Raw genomic sequence first — 21,125 nt, 5'->3', positions numbered from 1 at the left:
GAGTTTTTTCATTTATCAAAACAAGCCACTTTCTAGAATACAAATGCAACAAGTTAAGAGCGTTTATGTGTTCAAAACATACGATATTCTGGTGGATAATTTGCAAATTGGGGCAACCAGTTTTTTAAACAAATGACGTGATCAAATTTTACGTGCTTTGATGATTATTTTCATGTTAAAATATTAGAGGGGAAGTTATTTTTCATTACAGGATAGGTATTCAAAAATCGTGGTTTTTAGCTCAATTTTACTTACTTACTTACTACTTACTTACTTTACTCTTTTTTGAACGAACTTTTTTTGCTTTAATGTTCAATCATCTCTTTTGTTAAAAATGTTATTTTTGTAGAAAACCACACAGCTTGACAGCATTATTGACGTAGGCGCACACGATTATTGTTGCTGCTCCATTCAATGATATTCACTAGATAACACATAAATTTGATTCCCAAATCAACAATGTTTCAATTATACCCCGTTCACATTACAGCCTATATCACGTAATATAGGCTGTCTTGCAATGAGCACTCATACATAGGATTTCCAGTGAAAACTAGATGTATGAGTGCTCATTGCAAGACAGCGTATATCACGTGATATACGCTGTAATGTGAACGGGGTATTAATTATTCAAAGATTCCTTCATCAATATTAACCGTCAGCATGAACTTCCTCTCACAATGTTTGATCGAAGTAATCTATGCGTTTAGATTTCGTTGGTTCGGAGAGTATGAAAACTGACATTATGATCAGAACTATTCAAGACCTTCAATACTGCGGATCGTTTACCGAAAATAATCTGACGAAGCAAATTTCAATAAAATCCCTAGTATCCAGCCTTGTATTACCGAGTATCGAATCTCTAGTGTCGCCAGTTGTGAGTCGGTTGAAGTTTTCAGTAATCAGTATTTTACACACTTAGAAAAAATTACCGACTTCGGTAATTCATTTACCGAATTCTCAACAGCTGAACGGTCGGTAAGGTGTTCGGTAATCGAGAACATTACCGAAAAATCTGTAAACTGAATCAGCAAAACTATCTGTCAAATTTACCGAACGATCGGTAACGTTTACCGAAAAAACAAGCTTGGTTTGTAATTGATTTTACCGGAGAACTGTAATTTTGGAAAATGAAAATTACCGAAAGATCTGTAATTTTTAAAAAAGTTTACCGACTCAAATTTAATTCGCTTTAATATTATTTCAAGGTGTTTTCTTGGTTTTATCAATTATTTAAATTAAATACATTTTTCCTTAGTCATTATTTTATTTCATTCTTTCGGACATTTTTTATGTAAATCGAATAGCACAAAACTTACACGTAGCGCTGGCAGTTATTGCAATCCATGCAAAAATTTGGCTCCAGTTGTGGTCAATGTGTTTATGTTCAAAACTGCTCCACCGATGAACAAAAAAAAATTTTTGTCGGAAGGATTCAGTGCTACACCGAAAACAGGGAAGCATTGGATGAAGATCCCAAATGCTGTTTTTAGATCGTCGCCAACGGGAATAGCAATGGTACCCCAGCATACTGCACATCCATCCGTCACATCAGGGAAATTTCCGCGCACTACCAATAGTGGAATGCTTCCACTATCCTGCGGAAAATCATCTTCGGGCTAGAACAAAAAAATATTATTAAAGCAACTAATTTTGATTATACCATACGTCTCACCTGTATCCATTTTACAACACCTGATAGGGGATTGTTCAGTACAGCGTCATCAGTCTTGGCTCGTTTGGAACCACGCGATGAATTTTTGAATCTCACAATAGCGAGGGCCCGAACGAAATCTATAGTAGGCAGGAAAATGGACATTATAAACAAAACATAAATCAAGCTGAGCATTGCATTAGGTCCTAAGTAACATTGATCGATTCTCTTCATCGACTTTCTCTTTCATTAATAACTTGAGCACATAACCATTTCTTGATGTGTTTGTCATATTAGATGCTAGATAAAAGCTTCTTTTATCGATTTTTGTGCTGAAAATACCTGGGAATGTCTTTACATGACCGTGGGAATGCAAAAAGAAAGTCGACAAATAGAATCTGTCAATGTTACTTAGGACCTAATGCAATGTTCAGCTTGAAATATCAGTGTACACCCTAAGAGGAAGAGGAGGCAACTGGCTTCTTACTCTTTTATCTCTATCTCTAGCACTATCTATAATATTCTGTTCATCGACTTTCTCTTTTGATAACCACTGCTATGCAAACAGATTTCGCGCTAATTTTACAACATAGTTTGATGAAGAAAATTCTTATCTAGCATCCAAATCGTCAAATACAATAGGGAAAGGTTTTGTAGCTAAGTTATTAACGGAAGAGAAAGTCGATGAAGAGAATCGATCAATGCAGATATGACCTTTTGAAATGTGTATCTAGATATCTCATGAGCTGGTTCGCGTTTGACAGTAAAGTGGTTCCTTTTCACCCCCGTATTGTCTCCTCTTCCCTAGTGTACACCTAACTGCCAAAATTACCATTAGTGAGTTCCCTGTACATTGCTCGATGTACAGTCAGAATTCTACCTTCAAGTTTGTTCCACTCGTCAGCAAAGGACGTCGCAGCAGGTTTCAAAATTTGGAAGTCAAATGTTATCTGAAAATATTGATTATTTATCTTAACATGTGATAAGCACGTTTGGATGTACCTACCAATAAGAGATGAACCAGCCCAAGGCTGAAAATCTCTCTAATAAAGCAAAAAAAAAAGTACCTACCAATTCACCATCATAGGCTGTAGAAACAGGAAAAGCTTGCAAGTACTGTTGAAATTCATCAGCATCCCGAGATTGTTGTCGCTTAGAGAAAGTAGTCTTCCAGAGCTCAAGAACACGATGTTTATTATGTTGATTGGGAACGATGTATTGCAACTCGAGTATCTATAAACCTTGTTAAATTAGAAGTCATTTATACAACATGTTGTATTTTTAGGCCTACCAATTCCTCGATGTTGGAAGGAGGCCCATCCTCCGTACGAGTAGCATCCGAGCCTACGATTGCCTGCGGTTCAGTTTGCTGTTCTTCGGTACGCCGACGTTTAATAACGCGTTCTCCAGAGGTCCTTGCCAAATACTCCATACGGTAATGGATGCGTCCAGCATGTCGATTCGGTCCTCTAGCATGAGCATGGAACCACAACGCCTACATAAAAGATACTACTATTATATGCAAGCCTTCCCGAATAGAAATTGTAATGTAGGAAACATCAGCAGACATCTTCAATACATTAAATTTTAACGTGTATTGCTGTAACCTTAATGTATTCAGACTTCAGTGTGACGTCCAAGTACATAAAAATACATTAGCCTCAAACGTTACATCAGAATCAAACGTCTTGACGATGTAAAATTTGACATCAGAATACATCCAATGACAACAGAACCTAACGTTACATTAGAATCAAACATCATCACGATGTAATTTGTTGCACGCATAAAACATCAGAATACATCCAATGACAACAGAACCTAACGTTACATTAGAATCAAACTTCATCACGATGTAATTTGTTGCACGCATAAAACATCAGAATACATCCAATGACAACAGAACCTAGCGTTACATTAGAATCAAACATCATCACGATGTAATTTGTTGCACGCATAAAACATCAGAATACATCCAATGACAACAGAACCAAACGTTACATTAGAATCAAAGTTCATCACGATGTACATTGTTGTCCCTCGGTCTCTCGCCGCATGCAAAGTTTGTTTTGTCCTGAGTCAGCACTACACGGCGAATGAGAACGACCCAAATTTGAGGTTAGTTCACTCATAAATCGCAAAAAGTGCAGGAACTCAGTTTTGAATTAATTTCCCTCATGTTCCGAATATGAGAAAAGCAAAGATTGGATTCTCTGGATTCTCGTAAATTTTCCTTATTTTAGGGCAGATTTTTGAGGTTTTCCACAGGAAAACATGCGGCAAATTTACTCATCCTGCACTTTTTCGATATTGAGTACACTGTACTCAAATTTGCGTTGATCTCATTGGCCGTGTACAGTTTTTTTCGCAGTGGGAAAAGTTTGATTTGTTTACGAATTAGCCCGGGAAAGTGCCGAAAATGTGTCCGTCGCGAGTTTTGGTGGCGATGCAATGTTTTTCTGGTAAGTAAATGTGAATTTATTAATTTAATGTAATGTAATTATGTTTTTTTTTTAGGAAAGTACCAGTCCCAAGCCGAATCCCGGTAGGGAATCCGAAGCTGGATCCCGGGCGGGGAGTTTGCAGCCAGATCTCTCGACATACTGCAGGTTAGGTTTAGGTTACTAAAAGCTACAAGCCCGATGACGGGTTCCGTAAACGGAGCCCGATGTGGATTCCGTAGACGGATCCCGATGGGGAAACCGAATACGGATCCCGATGGGAAAACCGAATACGGGTCCCAATGGGGAAACCGAATACGGATCCCGATGGGGATTCCGTAGACGGATCCCGATGGGGAAACCGAATACGGATCCCGATGGGAAAACCGAATACGGATCCCGATGTGAAAACCGAATACGGGTCCCAATGGGGAAACCGATTACGGATCCCGATGGGGATTCCGTAGACGGATCCCGATGGGGAAACCGAATACGGATCCCGATGGGGAAACCGAATACGGATCCCGATGGGAAAACCGAATACGGATCCCAATGGGAAAACCAAATACGGGTCCCAATCGGGAAACCGAATACGGATCCCGATGGGGATTCCGTAGACGGATCCCGACGGGGAAACCGAATACGGATCCCGATGGGGAAACCGAATACGGATCCCGATGGGAAAACCGAATACGGAACCTAATGGGGAAACCGAATACGGATCCTGATGGGAAAACCGAATACGGATCCCAATGGGAAAACCAAATACGGGTCCCAATCGGGAAACCGAATACGGATCCCGATGGGGATTCCGTAGACGGATCTCGACTGGGAAACCGAATACGGATCCCGATGGGGAAACCGAATACGGATCCCGATGGGAAAACCGAATACGGATCCCAATGGGAAAACCAAATACGGGTCCCAATCGGGAAACCGAATACGGATCCCGATGGGGACTCCGTAGACGGATCCCGACGGGGAAACCGAATACGGATCCCGATGGGGAAACCGAATACGGATCCCAATGGGAAAACCGAATACGGAACCTAATGGGGAAACCGAATACGGATCTTGATGGGAAAACCGAATACGGATCCCAATGGGAAAACCAAATACGGGTCCCAATCGGGAAACCGAATACGGATCCCGAGGGGGATTCCGCAGACGGATCCCGACGGGGAAACCGAATACGGATCCCGATGGGAAAACCGAATACGGGTCCCAATGGGGAAACCTAATACGGATCCCGATGGGGAAACCGAATACGGATCCCGATGGGGATTTCGTAGACGGATCCCAATGGGAAAACCAAATACGGGTCCCAATCGGGAAACCGAATACGGATCCCGATGGGGATTCCGTAGACGGATCTCGACTGGGAAACCGAATACGGATCCCGATGGGGAAACCGAATACGGATCCCGATGGGGAAACCGAATACGAATCCCGATGGGAAAACCGAATACGGGTCCCAATGGGGAAACCGATTACGGATCCCGATGGGGATTCTGTAGACGGATCCCGATGGGGAAACCGAATACGGATCCCGATGGGAAAACCGAATACGGGTCCCAATGGGGAAACCGATTACGGATCCCGATGGGGATTCTGTAGACGGATCCCGATGGGGAAACCGAATACGGATCCCGATGGGGAAACCGAATACGGATCCAGATAGGAAAACCGAATACGGATCCCAATGGGAAAACCAAATACGGGTCCCAATCGGGAAACCGAATACGGATCCCGATGGGAAAACCGAATACGGGTCCCAATGGGGAAACCGATTACGGATCCCGATGGAGATTCCGTAGACGGATCCCGATGGGAAAACCGAATACGGATCCCGATGGGAAAACCGAATACGGAACCCAATGGGAAAACCAAATACGGGTCCCAATGGGGAAACCGAATACGGGTCCCAATCGGGAAACCGAATACGGATCCCGATGGGGATTTCGTAGACGGATCCCAATGGGAAAACCAAATACGGGTCCCAATCGGGAAACCGAATACGGATCCCGATGGGGATTCCGTAGACGGATCTCGACTGGGAAACCGAATACGGATCCCGATGGGGAAACCGAATACGGATCCCGATGGGGAAACCGAATACGAATCCCGATGGGAAAACCGAATACGGGTCCCAATGGGGAAACCGAATACGGATCCCGATGGGGATTCCGTAGACGGATCCCGATGGGGAAACCGAATACGGATCCCAATGGGAAAACCGAATACGGGTCCCAATGGGGAAACCGATTACGGATCCCGATGGGGATTCCGTAGACGGATCCCGATGGGGAAACCGAATACGGATCCCGATGGGGAAACCGAATACGGATCCAGATAGGAAAACCGAATACGGATCCCAATGGGAAAACCAAATACGGGTCCCAATGGGGAAACCGAATACGGATCCCGATGGGGATTCCGTAGACGGATCCCGACGGGGAAACCGAATACGGATCCCGATGAAGAAACCGAATACGGATCCCGATGGGAAAACCGAATACGGAACCCAATGGGGAAACCGAATACGGATCCCGATGGGAAAACCGAATACGGATCCCAATGGGAAAACCAAATACGGGTCCCAAACGGGAAACCTAATACGGATCCCGATGGGGATTTCGTAGACGGATCCCAATGGGAAAACCAAATACGGGTCCCAATCGGGAAACCGAATACGGATCCCGATGGGGATTCCGTAGACGGATCTCGACTGGGAAACCGAATACGGATCCCGATAAGGAAACCGAATACGGATACCGATGGGAAAACCGAATACGGATCCCAATGGGAAAACCAAATACGGGTCCCAATGGGGAAACCGAATACGGATCCCGATGGGAAAACCGAATACGGATCCCGATGGGGAAACCGAATACGAATCCCGATGGGAAAACCGAATACGGATCCCAATGGGAAAACCAAATACGGGTCCCAAACGGGAAACCTAATACGGATCCCGATGGGGATTTCGTAGACGGATCCCGACGGGGAAACCGAATACGGATCCCGATGGGAAAACCGAATACGGGTCCCAATGGGGAAACCGATTACGGATCCCGATGGAGATTCCGTAGACGGATCCCGATGGGAAAACCGAATACGGATCCCGATGGGAAAACCGAATACGGAACCCAATGGGAAAACCAAATACGGGTCCCAATGGGGAAACCGAATACGGATCCCGATGGGGAAACCGAATACGGATCCCGATGGGGAAACCGAATACGAATCCCGATGGGAAAACCGAATACGGATCCCAATGGGAAAACCAAATACGGGTCCCAAACGGGAAACCTAATACGGATCCCGATGGGGATTTCGTAGACGGATCCCGACGGGGAAACCGAATACGGATCCCGATGGGAAAACCGAATACGGGTCCCAATGGGGAAACCGATTACGGATCCCGATGGAGATTCCGTAGACGGATCCCGATGGGAAAACCGAATACGGATCCCGATGGGAAAACCGAATACGGAACCCAATGGGAAAACCAAATACGGGTCCCAATGGGGAAACCGAATACGGATCCCGATGGGGAAACCGAATACGGATCCCGATGGGGAAACCGAATACGAATCCCGATGGGAAAACCAAATACGGGTCCCAATGGGGAAACCGAATACGGATCCCGATGGAGATTCCGTAGACGGATCCCGATGGGAAAACCGAATACGGATCCCGATGGGAAAACCGAATACGGAACCCAATGGGAAAACCAAATACGGGTCCCAATGGGGAAACCGAATACGGATCCCGATGGGGAAACCGAATACGGATCCCGATGGGGAAACCGAATACGAATCCCGATGGGAAAACCGAATACGGGTCCCAATGGGGAAACCGAATACGGATCCCGATGGGGAAACCGAATACGGATCCCGATGGGAAAACCGAATACGGGTCCCAATGGGGAAACCGAATACGGATCCCGATGGGAAAACCGAATACGGGTCCCAATGGGGAAACCGAATACGGATCCCGATGGGGAAACCGAATACGGATCCCGATGGGAAAACCGAATACGGGTCCCAATGGGGAAACCGAATACAAATCCTGATGGGGAAACCGAATACGGATCCTGATGGGGAAACCGAATACGGATCCTGATGGGGAAACCGAATACGTATCCCGATGGGAAAACCAAATACGTATCCATTAGTTTTCGTTTCGTGTGGAAAACCTGGAATTGGGTTGTATAATTTCAAAAAACAAACAAATTTTTATACATCATATGAACGAGCTTCGTTTTCTGAGCACAAATATATTTTTATCGTTCCCATAGACATTCATCTCGATTTGTAAACCAAGATTTAAATTGTCGATAAATTGCATTAGATGACGTTAATATCCTTTGAATGACAGTTCGCTCTATGGCGAGGGCCGCTAAAATGGTGATGTTTGCAAATGTAATAACACTGATTTATCATAGTTCATGTGAACCAAAATTTATGAAATTTTGGATTTAGGTTCCATTTTTAAACCATTTTTTCAACCTATTAATATTGGATTCAGAGAGCCGCAATAATGGCGGTAAGCTCCAACTCGGATTAACTTTTAATACCGTCCCTGTTTGGATGTTGAATAACTCTGATGTCGACATCAAAGCAGCCGGACATTCTTGATCGGGATTTAATCCGAGGATAATACCGATTGGAGCTTACAGCCATAAGTGATTTAATGAATAATTCGCTGATTGCGACTCTCTGAAAACTAAATGCACAGGTTTCATACGTCAAACTCATCCTTTGCAACGCACAGTGGTTGAAATCGTCGTTTTTGCGCGCTTAATTAATAACATCTTTATTTTGATATTTAGGGCTATGGTGTCTTCTGAGAAGTTTATCAATAAATGTATGCGCTTCTTTTGGGCTTTTCAGCACAAGGATTAATCCCCCTTAAAGTGAGATAGAAAACTTATTTTTTCAATTTTACAATATACAGGGTTGGTGTCTTAACAGAAGTTCGAACAATCATTCTTTTGAATAACTTTGTCGAAGACACCTAAACCGTAACTTGCTCACTTTTGGAGATTTGTTACGTTATTTGTCGACAACCCATTAAAAGTGGTTTTTTAATCATAACTTTTTTATTATAACTTTTTCGACTTTAAAATGTTCTATAAAGTTATAGACAACACTAAAATACAAAACTTTGTGTAACATAGAAACCCTGTAGTTTTTCAAATTAAAAATTTATTAAGGTTTTTATTGTTTTTTTGGCCATTTTTTATGTACTTTTAACTCAATGTGGTGCAAAATGGTGCAAGTTATCAACCATGCATGTGAAACTACAAGTAATTTACTTTAAGATGATGGCAAAACTCTAAGACTGTAAGCGACTGTAAGGTATGTTTAGTGTAAGTGCATTCAATCATTTTTAGTAAAAAATACGTACGCACATTTCATAATTTTTCATTTTCTTCTATTCTGTTGATAATCAAAAACTCCTGGATTCAAATATTTCGCAATCTATCTATTTCATTCATTCTCGCTGTCATTCTCGTTATCATCCTCGTTGTCATTCTTGCTGTCATGATGAAAATTCTTCAGAAGACTTTTTGCGTCCTCTGAAAACGATTTTTCCAATTTTTTTGGCCATCCACGAATGACTGCCATTTCTTCGTTTCAAGTTTATATGCAACATGGATAAAATATTCAAAAAATCTTATCCACGCGTGCAGTGGTGATAATCCGTACTGGAATGCTGACTCAGCTTCTTTTAGTTGTCGAACTCTATCAATGTCGTTTATATCGGTCGGTTTCGCTAAGCAAATAAAACACCTTTGTGACGATTTTGTACCTGTTAGCGCAGAACATATCTTCCCGTCTACCATAGTTAGTAACATGCAATACTGAATACGCATGTCACGTCCGTATTTCGTGATTTTAGTTGGCAATAGCTTCTCAATTTGTTGTTCAATATAGTTTTTCTCTAGAACAGCAAGTTCAGTAGTTTCAGAAATCATTTGTATTCTTATATGCATAACCGAGTCGATGATGGCCGAGGATTACAAAAAAAATACTTCCCGTTTGTTTCCGCAACTATTGGAACTAGTGAGGTGATGAATATGTTCGCTTCACTTTTTGAACCATCGTCATTTTCAAATCTTTGGTTGTATTCCGGATTTCCAGAGCTGCCATCCATCCCCCACTTAACCGTCAATTTGATGTCTAGAAGCTCCTCATCTGAATAGTTGTCCAAATTTTCCTCATTAGCATCAATGATTCGTTCCGAAGTATGGTCCAACAATTGTTGCAATTTGACTTCCACACACGTGTCGCTGACTGCTATATAGTCCTCATCGGGATAGCAGCTTTTTTTGGCTTCTAGGATGCGATGATATGGTGGATATATATTTGCGTTTAGATCTTTCGCTCCCGATTGAATTTGTATGTACTGTGCCTTAGATAACTTTGCATCTATTAATAATGCCAAAGCTTTAGCATCACTGTACTCATACAATGGATGATTTGATGATTTTTCCCATGCTTTAGCAATCCTTCTTGCCCGCGATGGACTTGTCTGCGTAGCCTCTTTAAGAATGTCAGCAGCATGTTTTTGTCCTGATTCGCGAAGTTTTATTTGCGTTGCAAACACAAGTTCTTCCACTGGATGATTTTCACGCGTGGCCGCTGTTTTTCTTCTCTTTGTTGATTCACTGCATTTGTCGAAAGGAATTGGTTTACGACCGATTTGGGCACTTGTTGATGATGAAGGAAGCATGTTCAGGATACTTGCAGGAAGCTTAAACGGTTTATCGAAAAATTCAACATGGTTATGCAACACCTTGCATGCTGAACGGTTATATTTAAGCCACAGTTTTTGAAAAGCATCACAAAAAACTTTTGTGTACTTTGCAACCTCCACCGCAACTTCCGGCATAATGTCGGAATCAATCAAATAATATTTGAGCACCTCTTTGAACACGCTGTGATTTTTGGTTGATAAATATCTTCCTGCTGCTTTCCATATTGAAAACAGATGTCGTTTTTCTATTTCAACTATAGGAATAAAAATTTATTCAAAAATGTTTCATCACATAACTTTCACAAAAAATTCAATAAAGTTAATAAAACGTACCTGTAGAAGCCATTTGTGTGTAGTCAAATACTCAAGCTTGAACCACTAGATAAACAATAGAACACTGTCACCACGACAACCATATCAATATTATACATGTAGGCATGATCTCACTCACACATATTAAAAAAAATGAAGTAACACTGGGTACGTGGTTGAGAATGACTATAATGTGATTAATTGCTTTTACACTAAACATATCTTACAGTCGCTTACAGTCTAAGAGTTTTGCCATCATCTTAAAGTAAATTACTTGTAGTTTCACATGCATGGTTGATAACTTGCACCATTTTGCACCACATTGAGTTACAAGTACATAAAAAATGGCCAAAAAAACAATAAAAACCTTAATAACTTTTTAATTTGAAAAACTACAAGGTTGCTATATTGCACAAAGTTTTGTATTTTAGCGTTGTCTATAACTTTCTAGAAAATCTTAAAGTCGAAAAAGTTATAACAAAAAAGTTATGATTAAAAAACCACTTTTAAGGGGTTGTCGACAAATAACGTACCATATCTCCAAAAGTGAGCAAGTTACGGTTTAGGTGTCTTCGACAAAGTTATTTAAAAGAATGATTCCTCGAACTTTTGTTAAGACACCAACCCTGTATATTGTAAAATTGAAAAAAATAAATTTTCTATCTCACTTTAAGGGGGATTAATCCTTGTGCTGAAAAGCCCAAAAGAAGCGCATACATTTATTGATAAACTTCTCAGAAGACACCATAGCCCTAAATATCAAAATAAAGATGTTATTAATTAAGCGCGCAAAAACGACGATTTCAACCACTGTGCAACGTCCTCTTGTATCTTAAAAATACAAAATGTCATAATAACGTAGGGTAGAGAACTACTTCGGCCTAATCGCCCGTTTTGGGCCTATCGAGCAGAAAACTTCAATAGAAATCCATTATTTCAGAGTTCGTCAATTCAATTATGCATTTGGTACGATACTTTAGTTAATAAGCTACGGAACGAAGTCAATGAGAACACGTGATATGAAGGTTTGCACCCATTATTCCCAAAAACAAAAGAAGCGCTCCGACCGAATCAATGTTTATCTTCATTCTTTATTCTTTATTTCCATTTCGTCAAGCCAGTGTAGACTACATACAATGATTATTACAATGTTTAATCTTCATCCGATAGGCCGAAGTGAATTCATTGGCGTTTCAATTGCGTTTCAATGCGCTATGACGAGTTTAGAATCCGTAGACCGAGTTTGGCGTCAAGAAGCAGTGTTAGACTTTTGACAATATCTCAACGATTGGTTTCTCTTTATCAAATCTTACGGTACATACGGAAAGGTAAATAAATTTGGAAGCCATCAGTAATAATAACATTCCGTTTGGTGCTAAACTGCGCTAGATAAAGAAGGACTAAGTGCGGGTTGTGCTTAATAGGCCGAAAATGGGGTAGTTAACCCTATAATGACTTCATAATTCCGAAAAAACATGTTTCCGGGCGGAATAAGTTTCATCAAGCCTTATGATGGTACACAAGATGGGTCGCAAGTTTATATAAAATTTAAAGTGTGGTTCGCAATCAGGGAAAGACTGAGATTTAAGAATTCTAATGTAAATTTTTCATAAATAATGCCAATTTAGAATTCTGTACTATCTAATAACTATTTCTTCGAACTTTTAGGCAGTTTGGATAACAATTTAGCCAACGTATAAGATACTTACCACAGACAAACAGACATAACACATTGAATATTTCTCACTGTAAAACATCGTCGTTAAAACATTACCGCCCTCTGTTGAGTACACTGTGGTGGGTAGTACGCTGAACAGATGGCGGTAGTGTGGAAACGTCAAACGCAAGGGAATTGACTATGCGCGCCACAGGTGGCGGTACTACCAACTTTGATACTTTTAAATTGACCGATAAATGCTTGTTCGATGAACATCTTGCGAGTGTTATGTCTGTTTGTCTGTATACTTACTTTACTTTTGCTGATCCGACGTCCCTCGGAACCTAACCTGTATAACAAGTTGCGCCAACTAACTCGGTCCCTGGCTGCTTGTCTCCAATTTCTCGAGCGTCCCACACTTCCTACATCTTGCTCCACTTGGTCTAACCACCTAGCACACTGTACTTTTCTGCGTCTTGTACCGGCCGGATTTGAGTAAAACGCCATTTTTGCGGGATTGTTGTCCGGCATTCTTACAACGTGTCCCGCCCATTGTACCCTTCCACTTTTAGCGACTTTCTGGATATTGGGTTCGCCATAAAGTTACGCCAGTTCGTGGTTCATTCCTAAATAGAGCTAGAACTAGGTAACAGCACGCAGAAAAAAACATAGTTCAACCAAACAAAATCCGTTTCATTTTTAACAAAATTTTGAATAGAATATAGATCAATAAAATTGATGGAGTAATTCAACGAAACATTGAGTTGAAATAATACTTCAATGTTTATTGAATGGAACATCTGTTTTTATTGATTCAAAAAAAATGTTTGCTTGCATCAACTTGAAGCATTATTTAAAGTAATTAACGTTTTTAATTAGCTTGAAACATTATTTTTATTGTTTCAGAATCAAATTTATTTAAATCGCCAGGTTAGGTTAGCTAGTCTTTATTGAAAAATAAAGCAATATTTTTTATTTATTTATTTATTTAATTATTTATCAATTAGCCTATTCCGGTGCACCATTTGCTGCGTGAATGAGTTGTAGAACGTGTTGTCCTTGTGTGTCTTGATGTGCACCAGGATGTCGATTTATGTGCACCGTGATGTTATTGTTGGTGGTAATTTTGAAGCGATTCTGCTGCTAACTCGGCTGCCACTGAGCTGCTGATGGTGACGATGCTGCTTCAACAAGGAATGGTTCTGTTGAATTTCCGGAATCAGTCGTAGGTTGAAGTTGGCTAGATTCTGTTCCTCGCAGTTCGGTGAGACACAGGAGGTACTGCATATGCAGCGCCAAAGAATGAATCCGTCGATGTCAGTGTAGCCTTATTTCGCCCTATCGCACGTCAGCGCTGAAATTGTAAATGCAAGTTAATCGAGAAACTTTATTAATCGACATTATATTTAAAACTAAAACTTACTTTTGAAGATCAAAGTTTAAAGGAAGCTTTTCCATAAGGAGGAACTTTTTAACTATAAACTGCAACGATGTCGATATAGACTGACAGTTTGAAACGTGCACTTAAAAATTATTTAGTTATAACAATGAAAACAGCTTTAAACAATTTTATTGGTTTGATTTAAATGAACTTCTGCATTCATTTGAATCTTTTTAGTGAACTGAAGCAAATATAAATTTCGTATTAAATAATAACAAAATATTTTGTTAATTTACGCCTCAGTGTTTTTTCTGCGTGAGCTTTTGTAATCAATGACTTCTCTCGATGATTTCGCGGAAGTCATGGCTCTCCCAGGCGAATCGACATCACCATCGATTAGAGAAAGACTTCTACTACCCGATGGATATGTTGGTTTGTGTAGGCGTGTCTTAAATTCCGAGAAATCAACAAGAGAAGCCATTGTTTACAAAGGCTGTTACGCCCTAATTCCAGGTCTATCTAGATTCTTCTACTCCATTCACCATTTTCATATACCCTCTGCCAAAGATGGTCCTAAGCACGCGTCGTTCGAAAACTCCCAGTGCTGTCCATTGTCATATTTTTCATGCACAATAATTTTGTTTATTATATATTTGCAGTTCGTTTGCAGCAATTTTTGGAGCGATCCGTGAAGGGGAAGGCTTGCCACTTGTATATCCGAACAGTGGACCAAACAAGCCAGCAACCCCGTCCAAAGTGTCATGCATTATTGACAAATTGGCACAGTGGGTCGATTTAAAGGGAGATCTGGAGGCGCAGCGATCACATTGTCATGATTGTCTGGTAGTTCACTCAAAAATGCTATAACAATCGCCAAGCTCGCTGTAATGTCACCAAGTGCCTCGTCACCCACGAATAGGCGCCTATGTCAGTGGTCTAACAACTCTTAGCGCGCTAATGGCATAGTTCCCCTGCCGCATAGAGAGTTGCCACAATGATATTAGGTTAGCTAAGGTCAGTTAACTGACTGGTGGGAAACGGGAGCTTAAGCAATGGCTATTCTGTATGCATTTAAGAGATAGTCTACCAGAATGGATGTTTTTTTTTGTACAATTTTATGTTTTCTGATGGTTTCGGTTGCAAAACATGAGAATTAACTTTTCCAATGCTTTCAATTGTACAAAGTATTAGAGCTAGAAACAAGATCTTGTAAACACTACACACCTTAACTGGTAGTTTGCTAAAAAAAATGCTGCAACAATCGTCAAGCTCGCTGTAATGTCACCAAGTGCCTCGTCACCTACAAATTGGCGCCTATGTCAGTGGTCTAACAACTCTTAGCGCGCTAATGGCATAGTTACCCTGCCGCATAGAGAATTGCCGCAATGATATTAGGTTAGCTAAGGTCAGTTAACTGACTGGTGGGAAACGGGAGCTTCAGCATTGACTGTTATGTACGCATTTTTATGATGTAATCTAACAACAAGCGTGTGTAGTGTTTACACGATCATGTTTCTAATTCTAATGTGTTGTAAATATAATTGAAAGCATTTGAAAAGTAAGATTCTAGTGTTTTGTATATCTAAAAACATTAGTAAACATCTACATTTGAAAACATTCAAACAACGTTTACTTTAAACGTTTTGTACATCTGAAAACATCAGAGAACAACAAACACGAAGAACAAATGAAAACATCCGAACAACGTTTAGTTCTAACGTTGTGTACATCCGAAAACATCCAAAAAAGTTTGGTTCCAGCATCGGGAGGCATCTACGTTAGAAAACATCAGAATACATTTATATATAAAAACATCCGAACAACGTTTAGTTCTAACGTTTTTTACATCCGAAAACAACCAAAAAACGTTTGATTCTAACATCAGGAAACCTCTACATTAGAAAACATCAGAAAACGTTTACATATAAAAACATCCGAAAAACGTTTAGTTCTAACGTTTTTTACATCTGAAAACATCCAAAAACGTTTGTTTCTAACATCAGGAAACATCTACATTAGAAAACATCAGAAAACGTTTACATTTAAAAACATCCGAACAACGTTTAGTTCTAACGTTTTGTACATCTGAAAACATCCTTAAAACGTTTGGTTCTAATGTCAATAGATTGAAATTTTTGACGTCAGACCGACATTAGAATGGCAAAATTTTGTTCCAAAATTTCTGATGTATACACCATGTAACGTTGCTTAAATACAACTAAATCATAATGTTTCCTAATGTTTGACATCAGGCATACATTTGATTTTGATGCTGATGTAGACATCAAAATCAAACGTTGGGCTAATGTAAATTTCTATTCGGGTTAGTGGGCAAATGTAATGTCAAATGCGTCGCGCGTCGTGTGTATATGGCAGTACCCTAAGTGGTGAACGCTTGATAGATGAAAATAAGTTGCCACCCACAACCAGTCATGCATTCCATATATAATATTGCGTAAAGTACTACACCCAAAGTTGTATTAATTTGTTGCGGATTTCTCATCATTAGTGAACTAACAAATGCAGGTACGATTGCGACAAATTTTCATGGATGTTCAGTGCATAGACTCATGAAGATTAAGTTCACCAAGGGCACCAAATGAACGCGATATAATGATGCATTCTGATCACGCTTTGAAGACGTCATATAGAATGCATTTAGAATTACAATAAGCATTATCCGAAAATTTTAAAAAGCGAGATGAATGTTACATGTTGCATCTAATTGCGTGGGAGTGTTGTTTGATACCGTGAAAAATGTACACAACCGAACACTTGATGATTATTGTCGGTCAAGTTAGACACCGGAAAAACCCACACGTGACATTCAATTTTACTCTTGTTCTGTACATCAAACACAACATTTCCGGGTTTTCAACTGTACCAATAATATTAAAGTTATTAGGTGCACTTCTTAATATTTCATTGGCGTATCACCTATACATAGGTTTCTCTTGTCCCATTTAACATTGTTTAACGGTACCTGCGGAACTTTCGCATCCTTGGCTGCAAGAATTGGATAGGATTTCACAAGGGAAATGGCAATCTGGTCTTTGTAGAAACGGTTGGGGCGACTAGGAAGAAAAATAACAAAATTCATTTTCAGTAGACATACAAGCAAAAATATGTCACATTTACTTACCAACCATACACGGATTTCAAGCAGTCGCATAGCATGTCATTAATTTTTTTGAATGTAGATTCTTTTGGTCGCAATCCTTCTTTCAATACCTCCATGATGGTGATTCCTTCATTAGTTTTCTCAAAGATGGTGTCAATATCAATCACCTGGAATACATTAAAAAAGTAATGAAATATAGTGACATAAGTTTAAGCATAGAATTTAAACACATTTTGACCTAGAAAAGTTAGACCGTAGGGTAAATTGGTAAAGCTTTTTGTAAACCTGAATGCTTAAGTGTGGGTACGATAAAACGAAAAACTTTAGAGAGCCAATGACGTAATCTGCTGATGACATTGGCTTTGTTGAGTTTTCCATTTAAACATTCAAATTTACAATAGCTTTACCCACTTACCCCACGGTTTTACTTACTCCGGTATACCTCAACTACAATGTCTGCTTTGTATGAACAGCTAACACGTTGAATACTCACATTGTCCAAGCTTATGCCTTTGTACGGATCGTTAGGATCAACGTTTTGTGGTGTATCATCAGCATTGACAGTTTGCGTATTGGTCGGAGATATCTCTACTTCTTCAACGATCCATTCTTCGTTGCAGTCTTGGAGATGATTTTGTAGTTTTTGGACAATCTTAATCATTTTGGTAGTCATTTTAAGTCGAGTGAAATCATTTTCGTCCAAAGAGAGAAAAGTTTCTATGTCGTCGATTTCTTCTTTTCCTAGAAAAATATGATAATATTTTAATATGATCAACAGTTGTAGTTAATAATAAATAATGATAATTACAGATAGATGTCTATTAATTATCGCGATTATAAAATCGACGCGAAATGTATTTTGTTGTACTTCCATATGGGGACCAAAATGAAAATACAGCATGGGTGAAGCATTCTTCAAAGGGTGTTAATTCATGTTTTCTGCTCACTTCAACTTCGTAAGCTTCGAAAAATTCATTGTACGAGTTTGTTTCACACAAACGTAGCAGGACTGATAATTTGCCGTCAGATATTACTATTTCGTGTATAATGCCATAGGTAGGGAAGTATTCGTTTTTATGTTGCTTCATTCCAATCAGTTGGTTTTTTCTAAAAACGATTCCGTTGAGCGTTACAGTTTTTGGAGTGTAAACGAACTCTATGCCCTCATCCAGATATTGTTCACTCAAGCAATCAGATCGTGGCACGAGCTTTCCGGAACAGAATTTGATATTATCGTGCCATGGGTTATCGAGGACATTGACAATCATTTTGAAACATTGTCTTTTAGCTAAGCTCGAACAAATATTTTTGAAATTCCTACATGTGTTTGCTTGAGTTTTTAAAACTTTATTTGTTTGTTCGAACTGTAAACAGTTGAATTGCTTCATTGCTCCACTTTTGCGAATACAAGTTGTATAATGCTTCAGATGATGCAGCTTATTTATACGTCGTTCGAAATTAGCGTAAAATATTTGTTCAAAGAATTCAATGTGTTCTTCCAGTTGGAATAGCAAGTTTTCCGATACAACCGGTGACACTATTATTCGAACAATATTGATAAGGTGGCCAATCATTTTCATCAACTCACATTCCTCAGGAACCAGATGGCCAAACAAGAACGGAAAAGCGCGTAGTAGCAAAAGTGATTGAGATGATGTTTGTCGCATCCTGTGTTTAGCAGGGTATTTGATCATCTCGTCCGTGAAATTAGGAGAGGGCTTATTACAACGATCCGAGTACCCATACGAAAATGTATTAATACGATTATTAACGTATTTGGTGTTCATTTTTAAATCATTTCGCTTACAATATCGTGCAAGGACCAGTTGTAGGGCTAATGGAACCACGCCTTCCGCTAGGTCATGCATACTATCTAGGCAGAAGTTGTCTGTGATGTGATAGTATTTTAAGTCATTAAGAATACATCCTGTATTTTTCAGCCCACACTCTTTAGGGGTAATTGAACCGTTTCGAACATTTTCAAGCTGTTGTTCATACCAATCGCGATTTCGTCCAGGAAATTCTTGTAATGGATTTTCATGGAATTCTTGTCTCGAAATTTTACAGATTCGGCAGAAATATTTTGCACTTGGTCCAAGCAAACCAAAAATCTCATGAGCTGCTAATGTGTCCCCACAGAAAATTGTAACCACAGCTCGTATGACATATCTCTCCTGACCATAATAAACATCAATACCTTCTTCTAGTCGTTTCAAATCAGCAATAAGAGGTTGCAATATTTTTCGGTATCCTTGTTTTTTCGCGTCAACAGTAGTACAATATACAAGTGGAAATACTGTTCGAGGTGAACTGTTCCACTTATCGGGAAAATTCTGAATCTTGAAGCTGAAATTCGAAATCTTGTTTATACCCGCTCTCGAGCTGAATGCGTTTCCCAACTCTACATCGTCCTGATAGAGACTGATTCTAACCGTATCAGGATAATCCAGAAATATTGCTTTGTCATTAAACGTTTGGCCTGATCGAAAAGAGCTGTATTCATTAACGCAATGAGTCTTCGCCGCATCCATATCAGTTTCTTTCAACAACTTTCTTGTTTTGGGATCACGTAGAATAAATTTCAAGCTGTCTATGATACTGATGTATGACGCCGTTTCGTTCACCAGAATCTTTTTTGGAATTGCGTTTACGTGTCGCACATCCTCTCGACGATTCAAGAGAATTTCTCTAGGGATAGGTGTCGAAACCGCGAGCTCCTTTAGGTATTTGGACTGTTTAGGGAAGGTATTGACTTTGTTGAACAGCTGAACCAGTTTAAATTTGTTCCGAAGAGCAATTTCAACTTCTGGAGAAAAAACTTCGACATGGGAATTGATAAAACGCAATGTTTCGTTTTCCAAGTAGTTGCAAATGTGCTGTACGATTACTTCGCAAAGTTTTATGAACTCAGAAATTTTAGTTTGTGGCAGTCCAACGTCTGAGGTCATACGACAAATACTCAGATGAATAATTTTTTTGAGTTCATTCATTGATGTCTCTGATTCACGGGTAGAACTTGCTTCATCGCATTGAGTAGGCATTTCATGGCCGATGAAAAGAGTTTCCCCGAGTAGATCGTTTCCCTTCGTAGTACTGCCGACTGGAACAAAGCTTACAAGTGGATGCTTCTCAATGATATGGCGTTTTAAAGAATAGAAGTTTCCATATCTTGCATCACATTTCTGATATGTACAATCAAAAATTGTGTTTGCCGGTATAAAATCTTTCTTTTTTATATGGTCGTTGATGTGTCGGTGCAGTCCGGTAACATAACCTGGAACTTGCAACCGACAGAAAAAACAAGCATCGGCCATCTGTAACAATGGGTATTTATTTAGATATTGAAATATCATTACTTACGGAAAATATCTACGATTCGCTTGTCTTGGTGTTGCAGCTGATCCATAATAGCCTCCATCATTGCACTTTTAATTTTTCACCAGTTTCCACTTACAAACTTTTTTTAAGAAGGTCGAAAATCACAATATGGCGAATTTGACGTTTCTCGCTGTGAAAATTACCGAACTCGGTAATGGAACGGTTTGTTTACCGAAACTTCAGTAAAATATTTCACCGAAGTCAGTGATGAAGCTGATTTACAAATCTGCCGGTAATTTTTTTACCGTTTTCGTTGAATTGAAATGAAGTTACCGAAATTCGGTAATTTTATTTACAGTTTTCAGCAATAGAGCGAGAAAATACCGAAACATCTGTAATTTTTAGGATTACCGATCTAAAACGGTAATTTTTTTTACCGAACTCAGGATCTCTGTTTAAGTGTGTACAGTATT

The 21,125-nt window shown here is 39.8% G+C and overlaps 1 protein-coding gene across 1 annotated transcript; it reads right to left on the bottom strand.

The window, feature by feature from the left end:
- Positions 1–1,334: 1,334 nt before the first annotated feature.
- On the bottom strand, positions 1,335–20,752 carry LOC135712957 (uncharacterized). The gene is made up of 9 exons (XM_065236057.1): positions 20,695–20,752; positions 17,828–18,075; positions 17,356–17,501; positions 17,197–17,287; positions 2,946–3,149; positions 2,726–2,887; positions 2,487–2,604; positions 1,676–1,794; positions 1,335–1,619 (listed from the first exon to the last, which is right to left on the bottom strand). Exons 1-9 carry the CDS (start codon positions 20,750–20,752, stop codon positions 1,335–1,337), a joined length of 1,431 nt encoding a protein of 476 aa, XP_065092129.1.
- Between the last annotated feature and the right edge of the window lie 373 nt (positions 20,753–21,125).

The sequence above is a fragment of the Ochlerotatus camptorhynchus genome, unplaced genomic scaffold, assembly GCF_037179485.1.
Source record: "Ochlerotatus camptorhynchus isolate MF236.1 unplaced genomic scaffold, CSIRO-AGI_Acam_v1.1 ptg000524l, whole genome shotgun sequence".
NCBI lineage: Eukaryota > Metazoa > Arthropoda > Insecta > Diptera > Culicidae > Ochlerotatus > Ochlerotatus camptorhynchus.
The sequence above is the reverse complement of the archived record's forward strand: the minus strand, read 5'-3'. Positions and strand labels throughout refer to the sequence as shown.